At 35.2% G+C, this 18,997-nt stretch overlaps 1 protein-coding gene across 2 annotated transcripts in view; it reads right to left on the bottom strand.

Annotated features, from left to right (window-relative positions):
• The window catches only part of LOC134198658 (neural-cadherin-like), a 99,044-nt gene that overhangs the window by 60,223 nt on the left and 19,824 nt on the right, over nucleotides 1-18,997 (bottom strand). For both annotated transcript variants that reach the window (XM_012694511.4, XM_012694510.4), the window contains exon 2: nucleotides 14,370-14,513. In XM_012694511.4, coding sequence (XP_012549965.1) covers nucleotides 14,370-14,513 — 144 coding nt within the window. The remainder of the gene's footprint in view (nucleotides 1-14,369; nucleotides 14,514-18,997) is intronic.

The following is an 18,997-nucleotide window of genomic DNA, read 5'->3' as shown; positions in this document are numbered from 1 at the left end:
ATTGTAGAGGAATTGTTTGTGATTAAATCTACAATTACTAAATATGTATTTTTATTTCACGTCAACGCATGGTAGCCGTAGTCTAGTGTGAACGTATCAAAAACCTGTTCTTACTTTCATCGCCGACGCTTATCCAAAATATACGTTATTGATAACTTGCGTCACTTGATACGGAATTATGTAAGTTTGCGTTTTATTTTCCCCTTATTAATGGTATGAAGAACCATTCATCAACAATATATATCGTTTATAACAACATAACTAGACTTGTATGTAGTATTTCGGCATCCAAGAGTTGTAGAGACCTATATTTTCTATTATATATTATATTGTCTACACAGAAAGAATTAAGAGTATCTCGCGGTATGGCATTTTTTTTGACTTGGGTTTTCGTTATCTGTCTGTGTCATCATCAGGATAATATGACCCCAAGTTATGGTTATCTAACACCACTAAATTATAAGGTAGTCAGCACAATATATAAATGTTGACGAATAATTTATTTCATTGTAGTAGTCGTTGATCACGAAAACTGTGAAATATATGAAACGTTCGAGAGAATAAGCGCGAGATTAATCCGTAAAAGTTATTTTAATGATGAGTACATTTGGTTTGCTGAAAATTTATATAATAAATCGATCTTGTTTTGAATGGAAAGATTTTTTTCTTTTTCTTTTTAAATCATCTCTATTAGTAAACTAATTAATGATGCTACAGATAAATGTGTAGATATTCTCAAGGAAAAACAAACAAACGCGGTTTTGGAAGTCATGATAGCATCTCGTCGTTCGTACGAAAATAACGGAAATTAACCGTTTTTCAACAAAACACGACCCGGCTCAGAACATTAACAAATTTGCTAAAGTTACCAATTTAATTATGGTCTTCACGACAAACAATTACACAGAATTTTGTTTGTCGGAAGCGGAATAATGAAATATGGATGTAATTAAATTCATTTAATACGAATTTGTTTCGAGATTTCAGATTAACATTCAAAGTTACCTAATAAATAATTAACACGTAACATTCAAGTCTTGAAATGTTATTGTAGCGTAAAATAAACAATGTTACAATAAATTGTTACTCAAACGTGGAATACCTATTATTATTTAAGTAGAATGCCTAATGACTGACAATTCCCAAACTTAAATCTCACCCGTATGCTCATTTATGATTGTAAGCGACAATTACATTCAACGTACTTTACATATTCATACGTTAATTTAAATACTAATATGTAATTTTAACCGCACGCTCGCCCTGATACGAAACGTCCCGTTGCTTCGGTTTGTTTTGAATGTATAATTAGACATTTATCATATTTACTTTATTTAAAACACGTGACCTTTGAAAGCGGTATGAAAACTCCGCAAATTTTAACCGTGTTACGGACAGTTTATATTACACTTGTGTGGACATTTAATATAAAGGGCCAGTTTTGAGCTTTGAAAGTCGCCTTATTGGTCTCAGTTGTCTACTTTATCCGACCCAGTTCTGAGTGTGTATTTTCATCGTGAGACTCGTATCGTGGTATTTTGGATAAAAGCCTGAGATTATTTAGTATGTGATCTAAGTTTTTATTTATTTATTTTTAATTGCTTAGATGGGTGGACGAGCTCACAGCCCACCTGGTGTTAAGTGGTTACTGGAGCCCATAGACATCCACAACGTAAATGCGCCACCCACCTTGAGATAGAAGTTCTAAGGTCTCAAGTATAGTTACAACGGCTGCCCCACCCTTCAAACCGAAACGCATTACTGCTTCACGGCAGAAATAGGCAGGGTGGTGGTACCCACCCACGCGCACTCACAAGAGGTCCTACCACTAGTAATTACGCAAATTATAATTTTGCGGGTTTGATTTTTATAACACGATGTTATTCCTTCACCGTGGAAGTCAATCGTGAACATTTGTCGAGTACGTATTTCATTAGAAAAATTGGTACCCGCCTGCGAGATTCGAACACCGGTGCATCGCTCAACACGAATGCGCCGGACGTCTTATCCGTTAGGCCACGACGACTTAATTATTAGGTTTGTTTCTTTATACTTTATTGTTCACAAAAACAAAAACAGATTCTTTTTTTCTTAACATACCAGTTGATGGACGTTCTAGTTATGTGATTTTTTGTTTAAGTCTGTTTTTTAATTGCTTAGATGGGTAATCGTCCTTACGATCCATCTGATTTTAAGTAGTTGCCGGTATAACGCGAGTATCGCCATTCACCCTGAGACGTTAGAATTAGACATAATTATGGTACCAGCCTCACATTATCTACACGGTGTATTATAAGCTCGACTCATTTTTAGCGGGTTTGATTGCAAACTATATTAACGCATTTTTTGTGTTTTCGTCTATATTACTACCTAATGCCATTTTTTACAGCAATCATTACAGTTAAACTTAAGGGTCATTGAATATTGAATTAATTCTGCTAGTGCATGTATGTACTTAAAACTGATTGAAAAACAGTGATACGTTATTTATCGGAATATTATTACATATTCCTAATTACGAATAGCGGTTTTGTAATTTAGAAGGATTGCAAAACGCTATTATATTAATGGTTGTTCTGGCAGCAATTTCAATTTTAATTTTTTAACTATTTTTTGTGTCTCTCTCCTTCGAATTTTGTAATGATTTGATTTAATTATTATTTCATAAGTTTATTACTTTCGAATTATTATCATTGTTCATTGAAGTACAAATTTTAATAATTTCAAAAGCAAGTGAAACGTAAATTTTTTACGAAAAAAGTACATTTATGTATGTTGTATTATTTGTAAGTTTTACGACAATGCTGCCAACAAAAAAATACTAAAGACTTGTTTCTAAAATTACTTCTACTGTCTTCAAACTTATAACAAAAAATGCCAAAATATTTAACATATAATATATCTGATACTTCATTATATCAACATAATATTATGTGGATTAATATCGTCACGTTGGATTACTGCGACAATCAGTTTGCGTGACGGTATGGAACGAACTATTCGAAATGAAGGACTCCACTCCACACAATTGTACTCGAAGCGAACTGAAGTTGACCTACCTACATATGTGGTAAACGATATGTACACAATAGATTGCTGCGATTGAACGATTCTTTGGGTAAATATATGGCTTTGTAACTTGTAGTGTAACTTGGCTTTCAACATCAAATCTGTTGTGTTGACGCAGCCCTATACAGTGTGGAAATAACACAGCAATTAAATAAAAACATATATGAAGAGCTATGCAAGTGTAAAAGAATAAGGATCTTATTTTATTTGTAAATATTTTTTTGGGGAATGGCAACATTTAGCAGTGTGTTCTTAAATATAGGTACATCAAAAAAACCTTTGGCATGCGTAAAAATCATCTTGTGTCTAGACTACTGAATGAAATACATTTGAATGTTTTATTATGTGCAGTTTGGAAAAGTTACCTATATATGTTGTTAGATTTAAGGCGATAACATGGTGCCAGCCATTTACAATTTACAGACAAATAATTTCTAGACTCTTCTAAGACTATTTATGTTATATTAGAATTGTTACTGAACTCAGCGAAGGATTTGTACGTAGTAGATACAAATAAATATTCTATGATAATACCCTTGAATGTTGTTCTGTTACGTAATCTCTGTTCTAAATGAACGTTGAAAACATTACAACAAATACGAAAGTACTCGAAGTAAAATTAAATTTCTTACAAAAACATTATCCACATGCCTTACTGGAAGCCGAGTCAGAACATACGAGTATTTAGAACCATGACATAATTCGGAGGGAGTTTAAAAGGCTTTCTTTAATTTATTCCGTTGTTAGCGTTGACGTTGGTTTTATCATCCATTAGAGGCAGTGGTCGGAGAGCGAAACTCTGCTGAATATAATCGCGCGAGTTAAAGATGAAAGCGCCAAAAGGCGTCCACAGTTAAAGCGCGTTATTAATGTGTCGGGTGCAGAATTAATTAGAGAACCGCGCACGCCTGATAGTGACTGTCAGACGTTGATTTATAGCCCTTATTCAGAAGACATCTATGGATCTCGACCGTACGGGCTAATGATATCAAACACTTCGAAGATTAACTTGTAAAAATAAACAGTCGGCTTTTTTTTGACTTCGATTCATTTGAAACTAATAATGAAAAGGTTTCAAGTAACTCAAACGAAGAAACTTTTTTAATTAATGTTGATTGAACTTCTTTGATCGCATTCCCTCCTCAATTGAATGCGAGATTAGAGTATCAAGCGAGATTCTTATACATTTATTCGCTTAAGCATTCCCATACTTGTCATCACATTGTAATACTAAATCAAATAAACTTTACAAATCAAGAACGCGTCAATTAATGAATCTGAGAAGTGAACAAACAACTCGACATTTATTTATTATTCTGTACAAAATCGGAAAGTTATGTTCTCTACGAGACGCTTCGTTACAATTTAATTTGAGATCGAAGCTTTTAGAGGCGGATCTTGAAATTAATTTATTGGGACACCCATGAGCACTACGTAATTTTATCGGTATTCTTGTATATGGAGGGATCATTGACTTGCTACAAGTAGTACTGTATTTTCATATTCAAATTCTGAAGTAATTAACGTAAATTTATAATTATAATGTATGTTCGACGCTAAACCAATATCTCTTAGTAACGTTTGATTTCACGGTATGTATTAATACACGCTATCATGGGGATGATTTAAAAAAGGGAAAAGAAGCGATTAAGGATACAGCAGGACCACTGTGGAGAAGAAAAGCTAAAGAGGGAAAAGTACGGCAAACTTTATGGAGCTCCTTTGCCAAACAGCAATCTGGTAGTCAAAAACAAATGTTTTTTTTAAAATGTCACTATATTTTCTACATTATTCATTTAAATATTAATTTCTGAATGAAATATACTATTATGTTGGTGTTATTATATAGGCTGTGTTTTTCCACCAACACTCACGATCACTCAAATGGAGTTCCAAAATATTTGAGAACACTCTATCTATTACATCAACAAACATACACTTTTTATACGAAGATAGAAAGTGGGTATTCTTATATTTTTAATAAAATTTCATGTGAAATATAGTTCATATATGGTATTCAACTTCGTACATTAACAGTTTCTTGTTACTAAAATTCAGAAAATTCGAAAAGTCATTCTTAAAAGCATTTATTTTAAAATACATTGGCTGCAATCTTTCGATATTAAAATATAATCAAGACGTGTAGACCCACTTAATTTCACGACTTGTTACCGCATTAGATTAAGGTAATGGACGTCTAAAGATCAAGCGCTTTACTTTAAATGTAGGCAATCAATTGGATTGGTAGTAAGCGTAATCTCCATTATTTAAGTTAATGACCGTGCTCTAATGATCCCGCTAGATCTGTTTCGAAATAGACAGCGCCAATTACTTTCAGGCCTTCTGTTGAATTGTACAGGCTATTTTATGTATAATAAATTCATATTTGTTAACTGATATACAGCCACACGAACATAATTTTATTTATTAATTAGTTTTATAATAAAACACATTAACATTTAACTTAAATAGATATTTTTTTTTTTTTTTTATTGCCTTTGTAGGCAGACGGGCATACGGCCCACCTGATGGTGAGTGGTTACCGTCGCCCATGGACTTCAGCAATGCCAGGGGCAGAGCCAAGCCGCTGCCTACCGCTTAATACTCTCCACAAGCCTCGTTTGAAGAAGGACATGTCATAGCGCTCGGGAAACACCGAGGAGGGGAGCTCATTCCATAGCCGGATGGTACGTGGCAAAAAAGATCTCTGGAAACGCACTGTGGATGACCGCAGTGGCTCCAGGTAGTATGGATGAACTCTACTCCGTTGGCGGGCGGTGCGATGGTAAAAACGAGATGTTGGTATCATCTCGAACAATTCCTCAGAGCACTCCCCATGGAACATACGGTATAAAATACAGAGGGAACCGAAGTCCCTCCGCAGACCCAGAGGCTCCAAACGATCCGAGAGAATGGGATTATCGACAATCCGAACGGCCCTCCTCTGTATGGAGTCAAATGGAAGAAGCTGGTATTTGGGAGCCCCGGCCCAGAGATGGGAGCAGTACTCCATGCGAGGCCGGACTTGTGCTTTATAAAGCAAAAGTCTTTGTCCAGGCGTGAAGTACCGCTTCGCTCTGTTAAGGACTCCCAGCATTTTGGACGCCAACTTGGCTTTGCCTTCCAAATGACTCCGAAACTGGACATCGCTCGAAACGTCGACCCCAAGTATCCCGATACTCTCGGAAGGTTGCAGGGATACTCCTTGGAATTGCGGCGCCATGACAAAGGGGTCCTTCTTCGCAGTGAACGCGCAAACTTGTGTCTTTATCGGGTTGAATTGAACCAAGTTCAATTCACCCCATTCGGAGACTCGCCCCAGAGAGTTCTCCACTTCAGACACAAGTTTTGATCGTCTCTCTTGCACCACGCTCCGAGAGAGACTCTGATGGCCGATATATCGCGCATCCCCCGTGCTATCATCTGCATAGCAATGCATGCCATCAATAGACAGCATGTCATTGATATACAGGATGAAAAGCGTGGGGGAAAGCACCGAACCTTGTGGAACGCCAGCGTTAATGGTCATGGTATCAGAACAGTCACCGTCTACAACGACCGTGATGCTCCGCCCATCCAAAAAGCTAGCGATCCACTTGCAGAGACCCTCGGGGATTCCGTAAGATGGTAACTTCGATAGAAGTGCCCTATGCCAGACCCTGTCGAAGGCCTTCGCGATATCAAGGCTCACAGCAAGAGCCTCGCCCTTGCTCTCCAAGGCTTCAGCCCACCTGTGACTAAGGTATACAAGAAGACGAATAAAACGAGTTTACTATTGAATTCAACCTTTTGGGTGTGAACACAAATTGCATAAGGTCGGTCGTGATAGAAGTCGTCAGAGGCTGACGTATTTATTAAATAAATATCTTATAATAAAATAACCATATAACTTTTCCAAATGCTTTTAAAACCACTCGGTGTCCATTACGCGGTACGTGGACAGAGTCGTGGCATTCCGTGTCAGACAGTCATTCAGTCCGTATCAGACGGTCCGTCCGTCTCAGTCAGTGAGTCTCTAGCAGTCAGTCAGTCAGTCGGTATGTGGAACGAAACTGTCGGTTTACCCTGTCATTGTGAAAGTAGTGTGTTGAGTTTCAATAATTATTATTCGGAAAGTTTTATTGACTAAACTGAGTTCAATCGAATACGAGTGATGACGGAAACTACCGCTCAGCCATCCCTGCCGCTGCGTCGACATATATATTTATTATTTTTAAACCTACCTACTTTTCCGTTTTAATCTCGAGTTTTTTATGATCATACTATTATTTTCGACGTTTTGAATACATTACAGTTAACACAATATTCAAATGTCGACGAATAACACTTTAGTCGTCTGTGGGATCACGAAAACTGTAGTTTGAAATAATATAATAACAATAAAAAAACGCGAGATTAAACTATAAAAATAGTTGCAATTATAAAACCAAGAAAATACATAATATGTATTTTTTTGCCCTTGTAGGCAGACGAGCATACGGCTCATAAGTGGTTACCGTCGCCCATGGACTTCAGCAACGCCAGAAGCAGAGCCAAGCTGCTGCGTACCGTTAATAACTCAGTGGGCTGCTTTCTCTATTGTCGATTAACATCAGTATAGAAATTTTGAGTTTTAGAAAAAAAGACCTTAATTTAGTCAGTATAGCGTTCATTAACACTAATTGCTTTAGGTTAGAATTTGTTTACGCAGAAACGACAACCCAAAACGAGAACAAGTTATAGTTTCACAGATAAGCGTTTCTGGAATTGTTCTCTTGATTAATAGTACAAGACAAGGACGCGCTAGTATTCCTGGTTTAAAGCAATTAAATTTATTTTATATTAATCAAGTAAGTAGTCCCAATTTACCAGCTACACGTATTTTATGGAAAATAACCTTTTTTAAATTTTACTCATCGTACTCCACGATACTGTTTTATGCGTGTACGTCATTTTATTATAATCAAATCGAATGCCATTTAAGCGTTGTCGTGAATACGGTGCGTAATAATTCACCTTACATAAAAATACGTTTCATTATAAATGAACCAATAACTCTTGATTTAACAACCTAAGTACAAACATGTTAATTTTGAAAATATTTACATAGCAGCATCATAGCCACTATTCAAATTAAATTGTGGCCGTATTTTAAAGGCAAGACATTTACAATGAGCAGCCCTAACGTTCTGGTTGTAGCAGATAAAATTCTCATTTGTCACGAAAGCTGCAACAATGTTTGCAGAACATTGTGTTTTGAACACAATATTTATTTCGTTGCTCACGCTTAATTTTCTCGGGAATACAACGCAGCTTAAAGGCGAGATTGAATAGAGACGCTTTCATTGAAGACGCTTGAAGACTTTTTTCTTTTTCAAACTCGACACTGCAATTTCAGCTCGTAAATGAGCAAGAAAAATCACGGCGACCTCGTAGTTTAGTTTTCAGAAATACTACATTAAAGTGATTGCACCGTGTGTTAAATAATTTTCTTAGTATCAGAATAATTGCACCGTTGAAATTGGACAACTCGGGAAGTTTAACGCGCGCCGTGTCAGACTACGTTTAAGTTTCAAGTTAACAGAGAACCTGCAAGTCTTTACTGAGTTCTAGTTATGTCACCAACTTGTACGTTTCCCGGAAAAGATATTGATAAGAACAAAAACTGTCTGTCGGTTTATCACTATCGAGTTTCGTAAAAGTTTAGTCTCAATGATGTTCACATTGAAGAAAATATTCATATTCTGTATATATTTCTAGTTCCCTTAGTCGTAGGTCACCTAAATCACACTTTCGTAAATCAGTACAGTAACAGATATTATGACTCAATGGACGTTTATTATTTTCTAGCGTAACCCGATCACGGTCACTGTGCCCGCCAATAATTCCGACGAATAATTATTCACATTTTGTCTACTAAGGCTCCGGATGGCCCGTGAGCTCGGTTAACCCTCTATACAATTAACAAAAACATTGAACTGTATCAAAGAAAAGTCAAATCACATTTTCATGTAAAATCAATTTCAAGAGAATCGTAAGCGATACTCAACCATGCTCACGTCTTAAAAAAGAAATTTGAAACGACATAAGATAGAAATAATAAGAGATTGAAAATTCTTTCCGACCGGATGTCGCAAGAGGGCTCTTGACGTTTGTAGGACCAGCGTCTCACGATCTCAAAGTGTACGAATGGAATTTATAACATTCACAAGGCGAAATATAACTTGCTCGCTCATCAATTACGTAAAGTACATAATAAAATATGTATGATAGAAATAGTTATACACGATACTTTTACACCCATACAAAAATATTATGAAATCGTTCGCAAATTTAAGTATGTTATTTATATATCAATTTCTATGCGATTTCCAGTCTCTGATGTAAATACACTAGATTAGTAGTTAGCGCGCTAATGCGTTGCCACAACACACACAGCCATATGCCCGCTTAACGTCAGTTCAGTGTTCATTGTGACGCCAACCGAGTTGTATCGAGGAACGCGCGACAGAAACAATTACCAAAATGGGTAAATGCGTATGAAACGATGCGATTGAAGATCACAAAAACACAATAAATCAAGGGGAATTACTTTCCACACGTAATCACATTTTTATGTATTCATATTAACTCAAATAAAGCTAACATTATAATAAAAAATATAGTGTTCCATTTTTGCTTCAGTGTTACCACTAAAACAACATATTGATTTTCCCACATTAACGGGAGAATTTGTAGTTTATGGGAAAAAATCTTTGTTATCTACCTCTGTTAAAAGTAAAATAAATTAGCCAATAGGATTCATTAATTATATTAAAAAATATGTACCTAGTTCACGATTTTGTGGCGGCGGCCACCGTAGCTTAAAATTCTGTAATAGTGCAGTATTCTACTAGTCAAGCTCCTTCACTTGAACTATTAAGGGAGTTGTGAAAAAATATTTTGCCATTTTGTGGCGGCGGCCATTTTGGACCGATTTTCATCAAATGTCAATAAAAAACCCGACTAATTCATCTTTACAACAACAAAAAAATCGAAATCGGTTCACCTGTTCGGGGGCTACGTTGCCACAGACAGACACAGACCAATACATCAAATTTATAATATTCCGTCGTTATTGTGTCGGTATAAAAAAAGTAGTTACAAAAAACTTTCCAATAGTAAAGGTACCAATGCAAATTTTGTACTTTGAACTATTACCATTTGATTCACATTGCTGTCCATGGAGGTAATATGTACTTACTATACAATTAATTAAATTTTTTTGTATTCAAACCTTATATCCGTTTTAATCTAAAAAAAAAAATCTTTCAATTTAATTGGTTATGTAATAATCTTTCAATTTAAGTGGAATTATGTAATATTCCACTTTTTTATTATATCACAAGTAGGAAGGTATCTCGTGTAGACAAACTTGAAACGTTTCCTTCCAACAAATTTCACAAGCTGTAATCAAATAAATCTAACTAAAGTTGCTGCTAACTAAAAGTGCTTGATTTACTTGATTATTTTCGGCAAAATTTCCAGTGATGGGTCACACCAAATCGCCATTGCATCTTTATGTTTCTGTCTTTGTCTAAACTTAGCGATGGTATTGTTCTTGTAACTTGTGTAATTGAGACAGATACGTTTTTACTTTAAAGCATTTAATAGTTTCAAAGCTACGTAGTTGCGGTCAAATAGTAGCTACACATTTTTCGTAGCGTGGTAATGTGATTTGCTCCTCTATTTGTTCAACTCAATGTTTCCAGTCCAAAGTTCATAATAGAAATATACCTGGGCTATTATTTGGTAATCTTAAGACAAGAATTGATCAAAAAATAAATATTTAATTACATCGATGGCTAATTAGTAAAATGGAATTTACAATCTAATAATATTTTTGCGTACGGAATTTTTAGAAAAAGATAAATTAACACAACTGAATGTTTGCAGTTTCAAAATTAAAATAGCTAGTACATATTATATATACGTCTTTGCCATTTCGGAATATATTGAAAGCATTCCTGTTTTATAAGAAAGGCGCGGTTGAAGGCACTTCCAATAGTACGTGATAGGATTTGGCGATTCTGACATTACCACGCACAAATCGTACTCGTAATATTTATGTGCGTGTGATTTATTTGACGTAGCAAACTTTCAAAGGCGACAAATTCTCTCAATAAACAATCGAACCGAAACAACCGAAACAAGTGAGAAAATCGAATGAATTTTGTTATGAAACAATTCGTGACTGTTCGAGATTATTATAAGAGAGACGTCATATAGTTGTAGTAGTGCTGCTAATAAATACCCTGATATTGGAAAGTTAAAGTGGTTATTTCAAATCAGAATAGTCTTTATTGAATTATCGATGAAGTTAACATTTTATTAAAAAGCTTTTATTTACATTAAGGTTAAATACTGAGTTTGTCAGTTTATAGTAATTTCAGGAAATGGAGCTGCAAGCATTTTTAAAGTAACCTGACTTGGTTCGTCATGGATGATTGCTGAAGAATAAATCTAATTGGTGATTTAAAAAAATTATACGTACTTCTAGTTAATTATATGGGCGTGCCTTGAGAATTTGCGAGTGTAATGTCATTATGAAAAGGTACAGGAAAGATTGGGGGTTTAATAAGGCGCCGAGGTTGAGAGGCAAAGTGGGGCCGTGGGGGCAAGGCCGTGGAAATCTCGGTTATTATGTTCCGTAGTAATAGAGCTAACTCATCGATCATACGCGATGTAAGGTCCCGACTATACATATGTATTCAGATCTCGTGTGAAACTTCCCTAGCTGCAAGCGACAAATGATAACTCTGATCGTAGTTGTTGACATAAGCTACTGTCGCAATATTCATAACCGATTATCGCAGGCAACTGACAAAGATATTTTTATAGCAACCCTCAAATCACATATATTTTGCACAGTATTATTAATTTAGTGAATGAACGCGTTTGATTTCTAGTCAAGTGACTTTTCAAGTGCACATTTTATAAAAAAATTATTAATTATTCTATTTTTTAGTTGGATTTTCTATAAAAACGTATTTTGTTAGTTTTTTAAACTATTATTTATTTTTCATTTTTAAGTGTAATTTCAATTTTTTCAAGTTTTTTTTCATTTTTTTTTAAATATTGCTTTGTCATCCTCGGTCCTTAATAAGTAAACCAAATTTCGAGTTAATCCGACGTTTTGAAGGGGGTTAAAATCATATTCAAAGATTCCGTTACATACTAACATACATACGTCTGAATTTTGTATATAGACGTGTATATAATCAAAGCGTCTGAAGCTAATAAAAGCGTATTAAAATCACAGCTGCTACTTCTTGTAATCCAGATGTTTAGAGTGGGTTTGAGATATGGAATGTTTCCTGCTGGTTTCATATGGAACCATGTATTGTATGATGCCTAAAATGCATTTGTTTAAAAATAACCCTAATTTGAAGGAGCATTTGACAATTTTGGGGAATAGACTTCGTAATCGTAGTTTATTGTGTTGTGGTCTTAGGTAGCTTGCCTGTTGAAAGAGCCCAACAAGCCACCCTTAAATACCTGAAAATTTAAACCCATACATTTTCCAACAAATTAATTGTATTCCGACACTGGAATTACAAAAACAATAGCCGAAATCACATTTTTACCCAGGCCACGTGCGAAAGAGACCCAGGTACTATGCTTGCCAAATTCCCAAATATAAATTTAAATCGCACGCAAGTTTTTTTACTGGCTGTGTCCATATCTTTGCAATGAGATAAACAAAATTTAAACATATCTCACTCAAGCAAAACAGAATGCATAAATAAAGTCTTTGACTGGTTGCTTAGATGTATATATATATATATATATATATATATATATATATATATATATATATATATATTGTTACTTACATTAAAAATATATATAGAAATAAGGTCTGTGAATACTACAATCCACGGACATACATGTCGTCTACTGCAATACCTTAATTTAAGTGCCTGATATAATAAGTGCTGCATTTAAAATATTCTGTTATCTAATAAGCAATACGTGACATTACAATGACTGTATTGACAACGACAGCAATATCTACGTGAACTTATTACGAGTATAAAAGAATTCAAACAAAGCCTTGACTATACAAAGCATTCGAACAATGATCCAAGAAAATATAAATATACTATGTATAAAATGCTTTGTCAATAGCTTTTAGTAAAATTTGTATACTCTTCAAACAACATAGGTAATGTTAATAATTTAAATTTATTATTCAGTGAATTAGTGACAGGCCGTTAACTAATTTATTAAAATTATTCATATTACTTTAATTACAGTACTCCTTCTAGTGAAGGAGTCCTATAGTACCTATAGGAGGAGGAGGTATTCGTATTTCGGTCGGTATCTATTGAAATATGTATATATTTAAAATTTATTTTATATTTACAGTTTGGTCGTTCTGGTCAATATAGGGGCAAATTTCCATATTTACAAGTTTTTATTGAATTTAATCTGCATCTCCACTAAAATAGATCTCAAACGTTAAGTTAGTTTGTTTTTATTTGCCTTTTCAAATAATTAATTTGTAAACCAAATTATCACGAACCGTAAGGTTAGTTAGTAAAAGATTACTACGATGAAATTATTTAGCTGTTACAAGAGTAACAGGTAAATAATTTCGTTTCTGTTTAAATACGATGGTATCGCCCAGAAAAGTACTTCATTAAAAAACAAGAACACGAGAAGTATAAAGTGTGTTCCCGAAACTAATATGCATTCGATCACCACTCGCGTGTGGTTCTGAATATATAAACTTTGCGATTTCTTTCGTTTGGAACTCGATCTGAATAAAAAACTAACAATAGTTTCATATGACTATTGTATTGTGGGTTTTTCTATTTGAGAAAAATATTTTTGTAAAAAGAAAATTTGATTAAAGTTTTCTTTCCCTCGATAACATAGCTTTGAATGATTTTCATTTACGGATAATTCTAGTGTGTTTACTGAGCATTCTAAGTAAACATTTGACTACATGTTTAACACATATGTTTGTTCGGTCCTTTTTCCATTTCAAATGCGAGTACATCCGGACAATCTATTCTCACGAGGTTAATCAAATGAAAGATCATGAAATTAATACTTTTAGTTGAAACAAACAGCAAAAGCTCTCACGTAAAAAAAATATGTTTTTCAGCTTCTGTGTGAATATAGTTTTTCGTGAACATTACATTAAAATGTAGTTTATACCAAGTATTAGATAGCCTTCATTGTAACATTTGCTGATTTTTTTTCTCGAAACTTTATTTATATTTCAATTTGTATCATAACACCTAAAATATTAATTTCTTAATAGTACTTACATTCGTCGTGATCTTTGGCGGTGACAGTGAGTACGGTGTGCTGGATGTCTTCATTCTCGTCGACTTCAGCCTCGTACAGCTCCTTGTCGAAGTACGGCGGATTATCATTTTTATCAGCAATACCGATACGGATGAATTTCGTCACTGCAACAAACAATAATGATATAAAACTAAGCTATTACATATAGCACAATGCTATCTGGATTTTAGTTATAGGCTGCGAAGCGACGACGACCCGAACCATTACTTTCTTGCCAATATCAGGAGTAGTACCTTTTCTTTATATTGCGTACTAAATCTCTCCGTGACTTAATTTGTTTATAGTAACTCATTCCTGGTAATCATGCATTGTGATTCGTATGATTCGATAGTCTCTATTACAATTCAATTGCAATTTTAACCTTTTGGCTCGCAACAAACGACAACACTTACTTTGTAGTTATTATCTATGAGCTGTAGTAATCGTAACTCCAGTAGACGTTCACCTACCGTCACGTCATCGTGAAAATTTTCAAATTATACATTTGAGATTAACTAAACCTCTTTATTAAATTAAATGTATAATGACCACGCCTTCGTAATCTGCTTCTAATGAAGTCTAAATACAAAATATTTTAGCTCTATTTTAGTTTTGTGTTAGTAACAACGTTCTTCCTCACTATCACGCTTTTACTTCCAACATAATTAATAGTTGGTTCTAGTGTGAGGAACAGAATTGCCGTATTAAGATTTTCACCTCAAGTCTCGGGGTGAGTAGCAGAATTCACTTTATAGTATCTAAGGGCTCCTGTTAATACCAAGTACTAGCAATAATAATAATAAAAGATTTGTGGGCATGAGAACAATATTCCGTAACGCAAACATAAAATTCATCAAATTGTTAACTCTAAATCCTCATCAAAAACGATTGAACGCTTTTTATAAAAGCAATTCGTCCAATAAATCAGAGTCGTCACGCTCAAATAATTTGGTTCCGGTGGCGAAAATGTTAAAGCACAAAGAAAGAAAATCCTCGAAACATCGACTAAAGTTCGTTCGATTCTGGTGCTAATTCCTGGAAAATGTTCGACATACAAGCGTGGATTGTAAAGAACATAAAATCCATTTTTTTTTTATTAGAACTCAATCAGAAAGCTTCAATGCTATAAAATATAATTATACTGCTTATGTAATACCCAACCGACGCGGCGACGTTTAATTGGAGGTTATCAAATGTGCTTTAATCCGAACTTTTCGGAGCAGTCGTCGTTAAAAAAGAATTCCGGGTGGGTATTGCTTTCGTTTGAAGCCCACTAACAATGATAAATTAGGGCCCCAATAGGCGTAGCGTCCGTTGGCTTTATTAGCAAACACACGGATTCTTCAAACTGAGCGTCAGGAATCTAGTCCCTATCTTACAGGAAGTAAAGCTGTTGGTGGCGGACGACATCAATATGAAATCCACACTAAATTGACCGATAATCACTTACTTCGTGTATTTTTTATTTTTTTATTTTTTATTGCTTAGATGGTTGGACGAGCTCACAGTCCACCTGGTGTTAAGTGGTTACTGGAGCCCATAGACATCCACAACGTAAATGCGCCACCCACCTTGAGATATAAGTTCTAAGGTCTCAAGTATAGTTACAACGGCTGCCCCACCCTTCAAACCGAAACGCAGTACTACTTCACGGCAGAAATAGGCAGGGTGGTGACACCTAGCCGCGCGGACTCACAAGAGGTCCTACCACCAGTAATTACGCAAATTATAATTTTGCGGGTTTGATTCTTATTACACGATGTTATTCCTTCACAGTGGAAGTCAATCGTGAACATTTGTTAGGTACATATTTCATTAGAAAAATTGGTACTTAGGCCACGACGACTTCATACTACGTCATTTTAGTGATTTTAGTGGTGTGTGACCGACAGTCGAGTAGTAAACACGATGTTTACAACTGAACTACGATAAGAAAAACGGAATTCCCAAACAAAGTACTTAAGCGAGGGCATCTGTGATTCAACATTTGATAATTGCAAGTGCGAGGCCACTATTTTCTGTTTTGATCTTGAAGTTTGAAAGTTTAGATAAATTGTACGACTATAAAAACTAATCAGGGATGTTAAGAGCTGCCTAACGACGTCGGGGTGACTTTTTGACAAACATGCGGGAAAAGTTTACCCAAACTTTGGTGGGACAATTTTGTTAGCGAACTTTACTCTCGGCGCGCTTGTAATACGGACTCGGTATAACAGGTTATGATTAAACGAATTTAACAGTTACACGAATACACAGCAGTTTACTGTTTCTTTAAGGTTGACAAAGGTTTTTTGCGAAAATCAACTATCTTTTTTCTTCTCTGTGAATTTTGATTATATCGTTAGAATTTATCTTAGAATTTATTTCCACTGTTTTAAAACCACTGTTGACTCTCAGCAATATGCTAAATTTTCTGTGACGTTCTACGAGTATTCATGTATTAGGGATTTTCTATCTCTTAACCTCGACTTTGACAATTGAAAATTTGACATTTATTTTTGGCCGAAGCACTAACATATTGTATTCTCGAAGATCTGAAATTGAAAGCTATACCAGTTGGATATTCAAACACCACACTCCACACAGGCGTTTATCGGTTTGAGCCGTTAGCGGTATGCGGGCTTAAGTGCCGATGTCTCTGCTGTGAAAATTCCAACCATTAGTAGAGCAAAATGGAAACCATGTGAGGGTGTACAATATGATAAATTACTAAAATAATTAGTTATACTTTTAATATGTAACTAACGAACAAAATGACAATTCCGTGATTATTATAACAATAATAGGTATTTATATTTACCTATGAAGCTGCCATTTTACAACACTGCGCATTTGAAACGTAATTTATGTATGGCTTGCAATAAATTCTAAAATCAAACGAATTTTATTTTAAAAATATGGAATTCTATTTTCAAATTCAGTCATTTATTTATCAATTAGTGTTCTGTTATCATTTAATTTGTATTTTTTTATCAGTGTGAGCTGGATAAAAATACGAGTAACTATAGAATACGAGTTCTGTCGCAGTACCAATGTCGCACAAATGGCTCACAACATTAATGATGTGTAGGAAGAGCATCATAAACGAATGTACGTCTCGTTATTGATTTGGAAGCTTCCGATATGGAAATTTTTATCTAAAAATGAACCCTGTGATCGCCCGAAAACTAAAGTCAACAACAACGAACGAAGGCGATAATGGAAACTGACAGTACTCAATCTAACGTGAATTAGCATCAGCAACCAATATTGTTGATGTTCCCATCAAAACTAATATGTTAGAGGAAGTCTGAAAGTGGCACCTGTGACAGATAAGTTGGAAAGTGCGCGTTTGGGATGGTATGGACATGACGTGATGAGACGAAATGAAAATGTGGTAAGAGAGTGCTAACTATGAATGTGGAAGGATATAGAGGAAGAGGTAGACCTAAGAAGAAATGGATGGATTGCGCGAAAGACGATATGTGTAAGAAGGGAGTGAGCGAAGAAATGGTATATGATAGTAGAGTATGGAAGGAGAAAACATGTTGCGCCGACCCCAGATGACTGGGAGAAGGGCAGGAGAATAATGATGATGATTTTAGAATCAAAACAATATACGTCTATTTGTGTCAACTAGATAAATTAAATAAACTTGATGAGTGGATGGCGCTAGAATAGAACGATCACCAGCGCGAAGAACACATCAAAAGGTACGCTTTGCGTTACTTAACAGACACAGAAACGAAGAGGGGTTGAACAGCATTGTCACTTGCGATGAAAAAATTCTTCTAAGCGATCATCATGTTGGTTAGATCTTAATTCAGCACCTATGCAATGCCCTAAACGAAAATATACCCTTAAAAAGTCCTGACCACTCTTTGTCTAGTGCCGGTATAATTCATCACAGTTTCTTACCAAATGGTAGCAGCATTAGTGTGGATGGTGAGTAACTGGACACAACGATGGAAAAGCTCGCGGATCTTCGGTAGGCCTTGGTTAATATAATTATAACAGACGGTTTCTAAGCTACAAAAGCTATAGTTGGAAGTTTTGCGTCATCGACCGTACTCACCAGACATTGCGCTGACAGACTTCTACTTTCTCCAAAGTTTGGACAACTTCTTGGCAAGGAAAAATATTGATACCCGCGAGGCAGTACAATATAACTTTGAAGAGTTTGCTGGCTCCCTTACACCTGACTTTTTCAAGAAGGGCATTGATGAATTACCACCACGCTGGCAGAGATGCATTTATACCATTGGTCACAGGTAACCCCTGGGTTATCTATCAGATCAATCTGATTGATCTGAACACTAAGCGCCAACTTCATAAGTAAAGACCTAATATTAATGTGAAAATTTATTTATCTTCATCTATCTCTTCAATTTTAAAAAAAAATATCTGGCACGCATTATGTGTAAAAGAGATTTTGAGTAAAACAGAGCTTCTATTACGAAATAACAATTATAACGACTAGAGCTTTTTTGGTTAAGCATAAATGACTGGTCAAGTGTTTTTGCCATAAAAAATTGGAGATGAGAACGAGAAGACGAGTAAGCGCTTTTAGCTCACGTAGATAAATCATGAATTTTGGGATATAAAAAGTAAAGTAGAGGAAATAAAGAAT

The sequence above is a fragment of the Bombyx mori genome, chromosome 4 (genome assembly GCF_030269925.1).
Source record: "Bombyx mori chromosome 4, ASM3026992v2".
Classification (NCBI taxonomy): Eukaryota; Metazoa; Arthropoda; class Insecta; order Lepidoptera; family Bombycidae; genus Bombyx; species Bombyx mori.
This window is presented reverse-complemented; position numbering and strand designations above follow the sequence as displayed.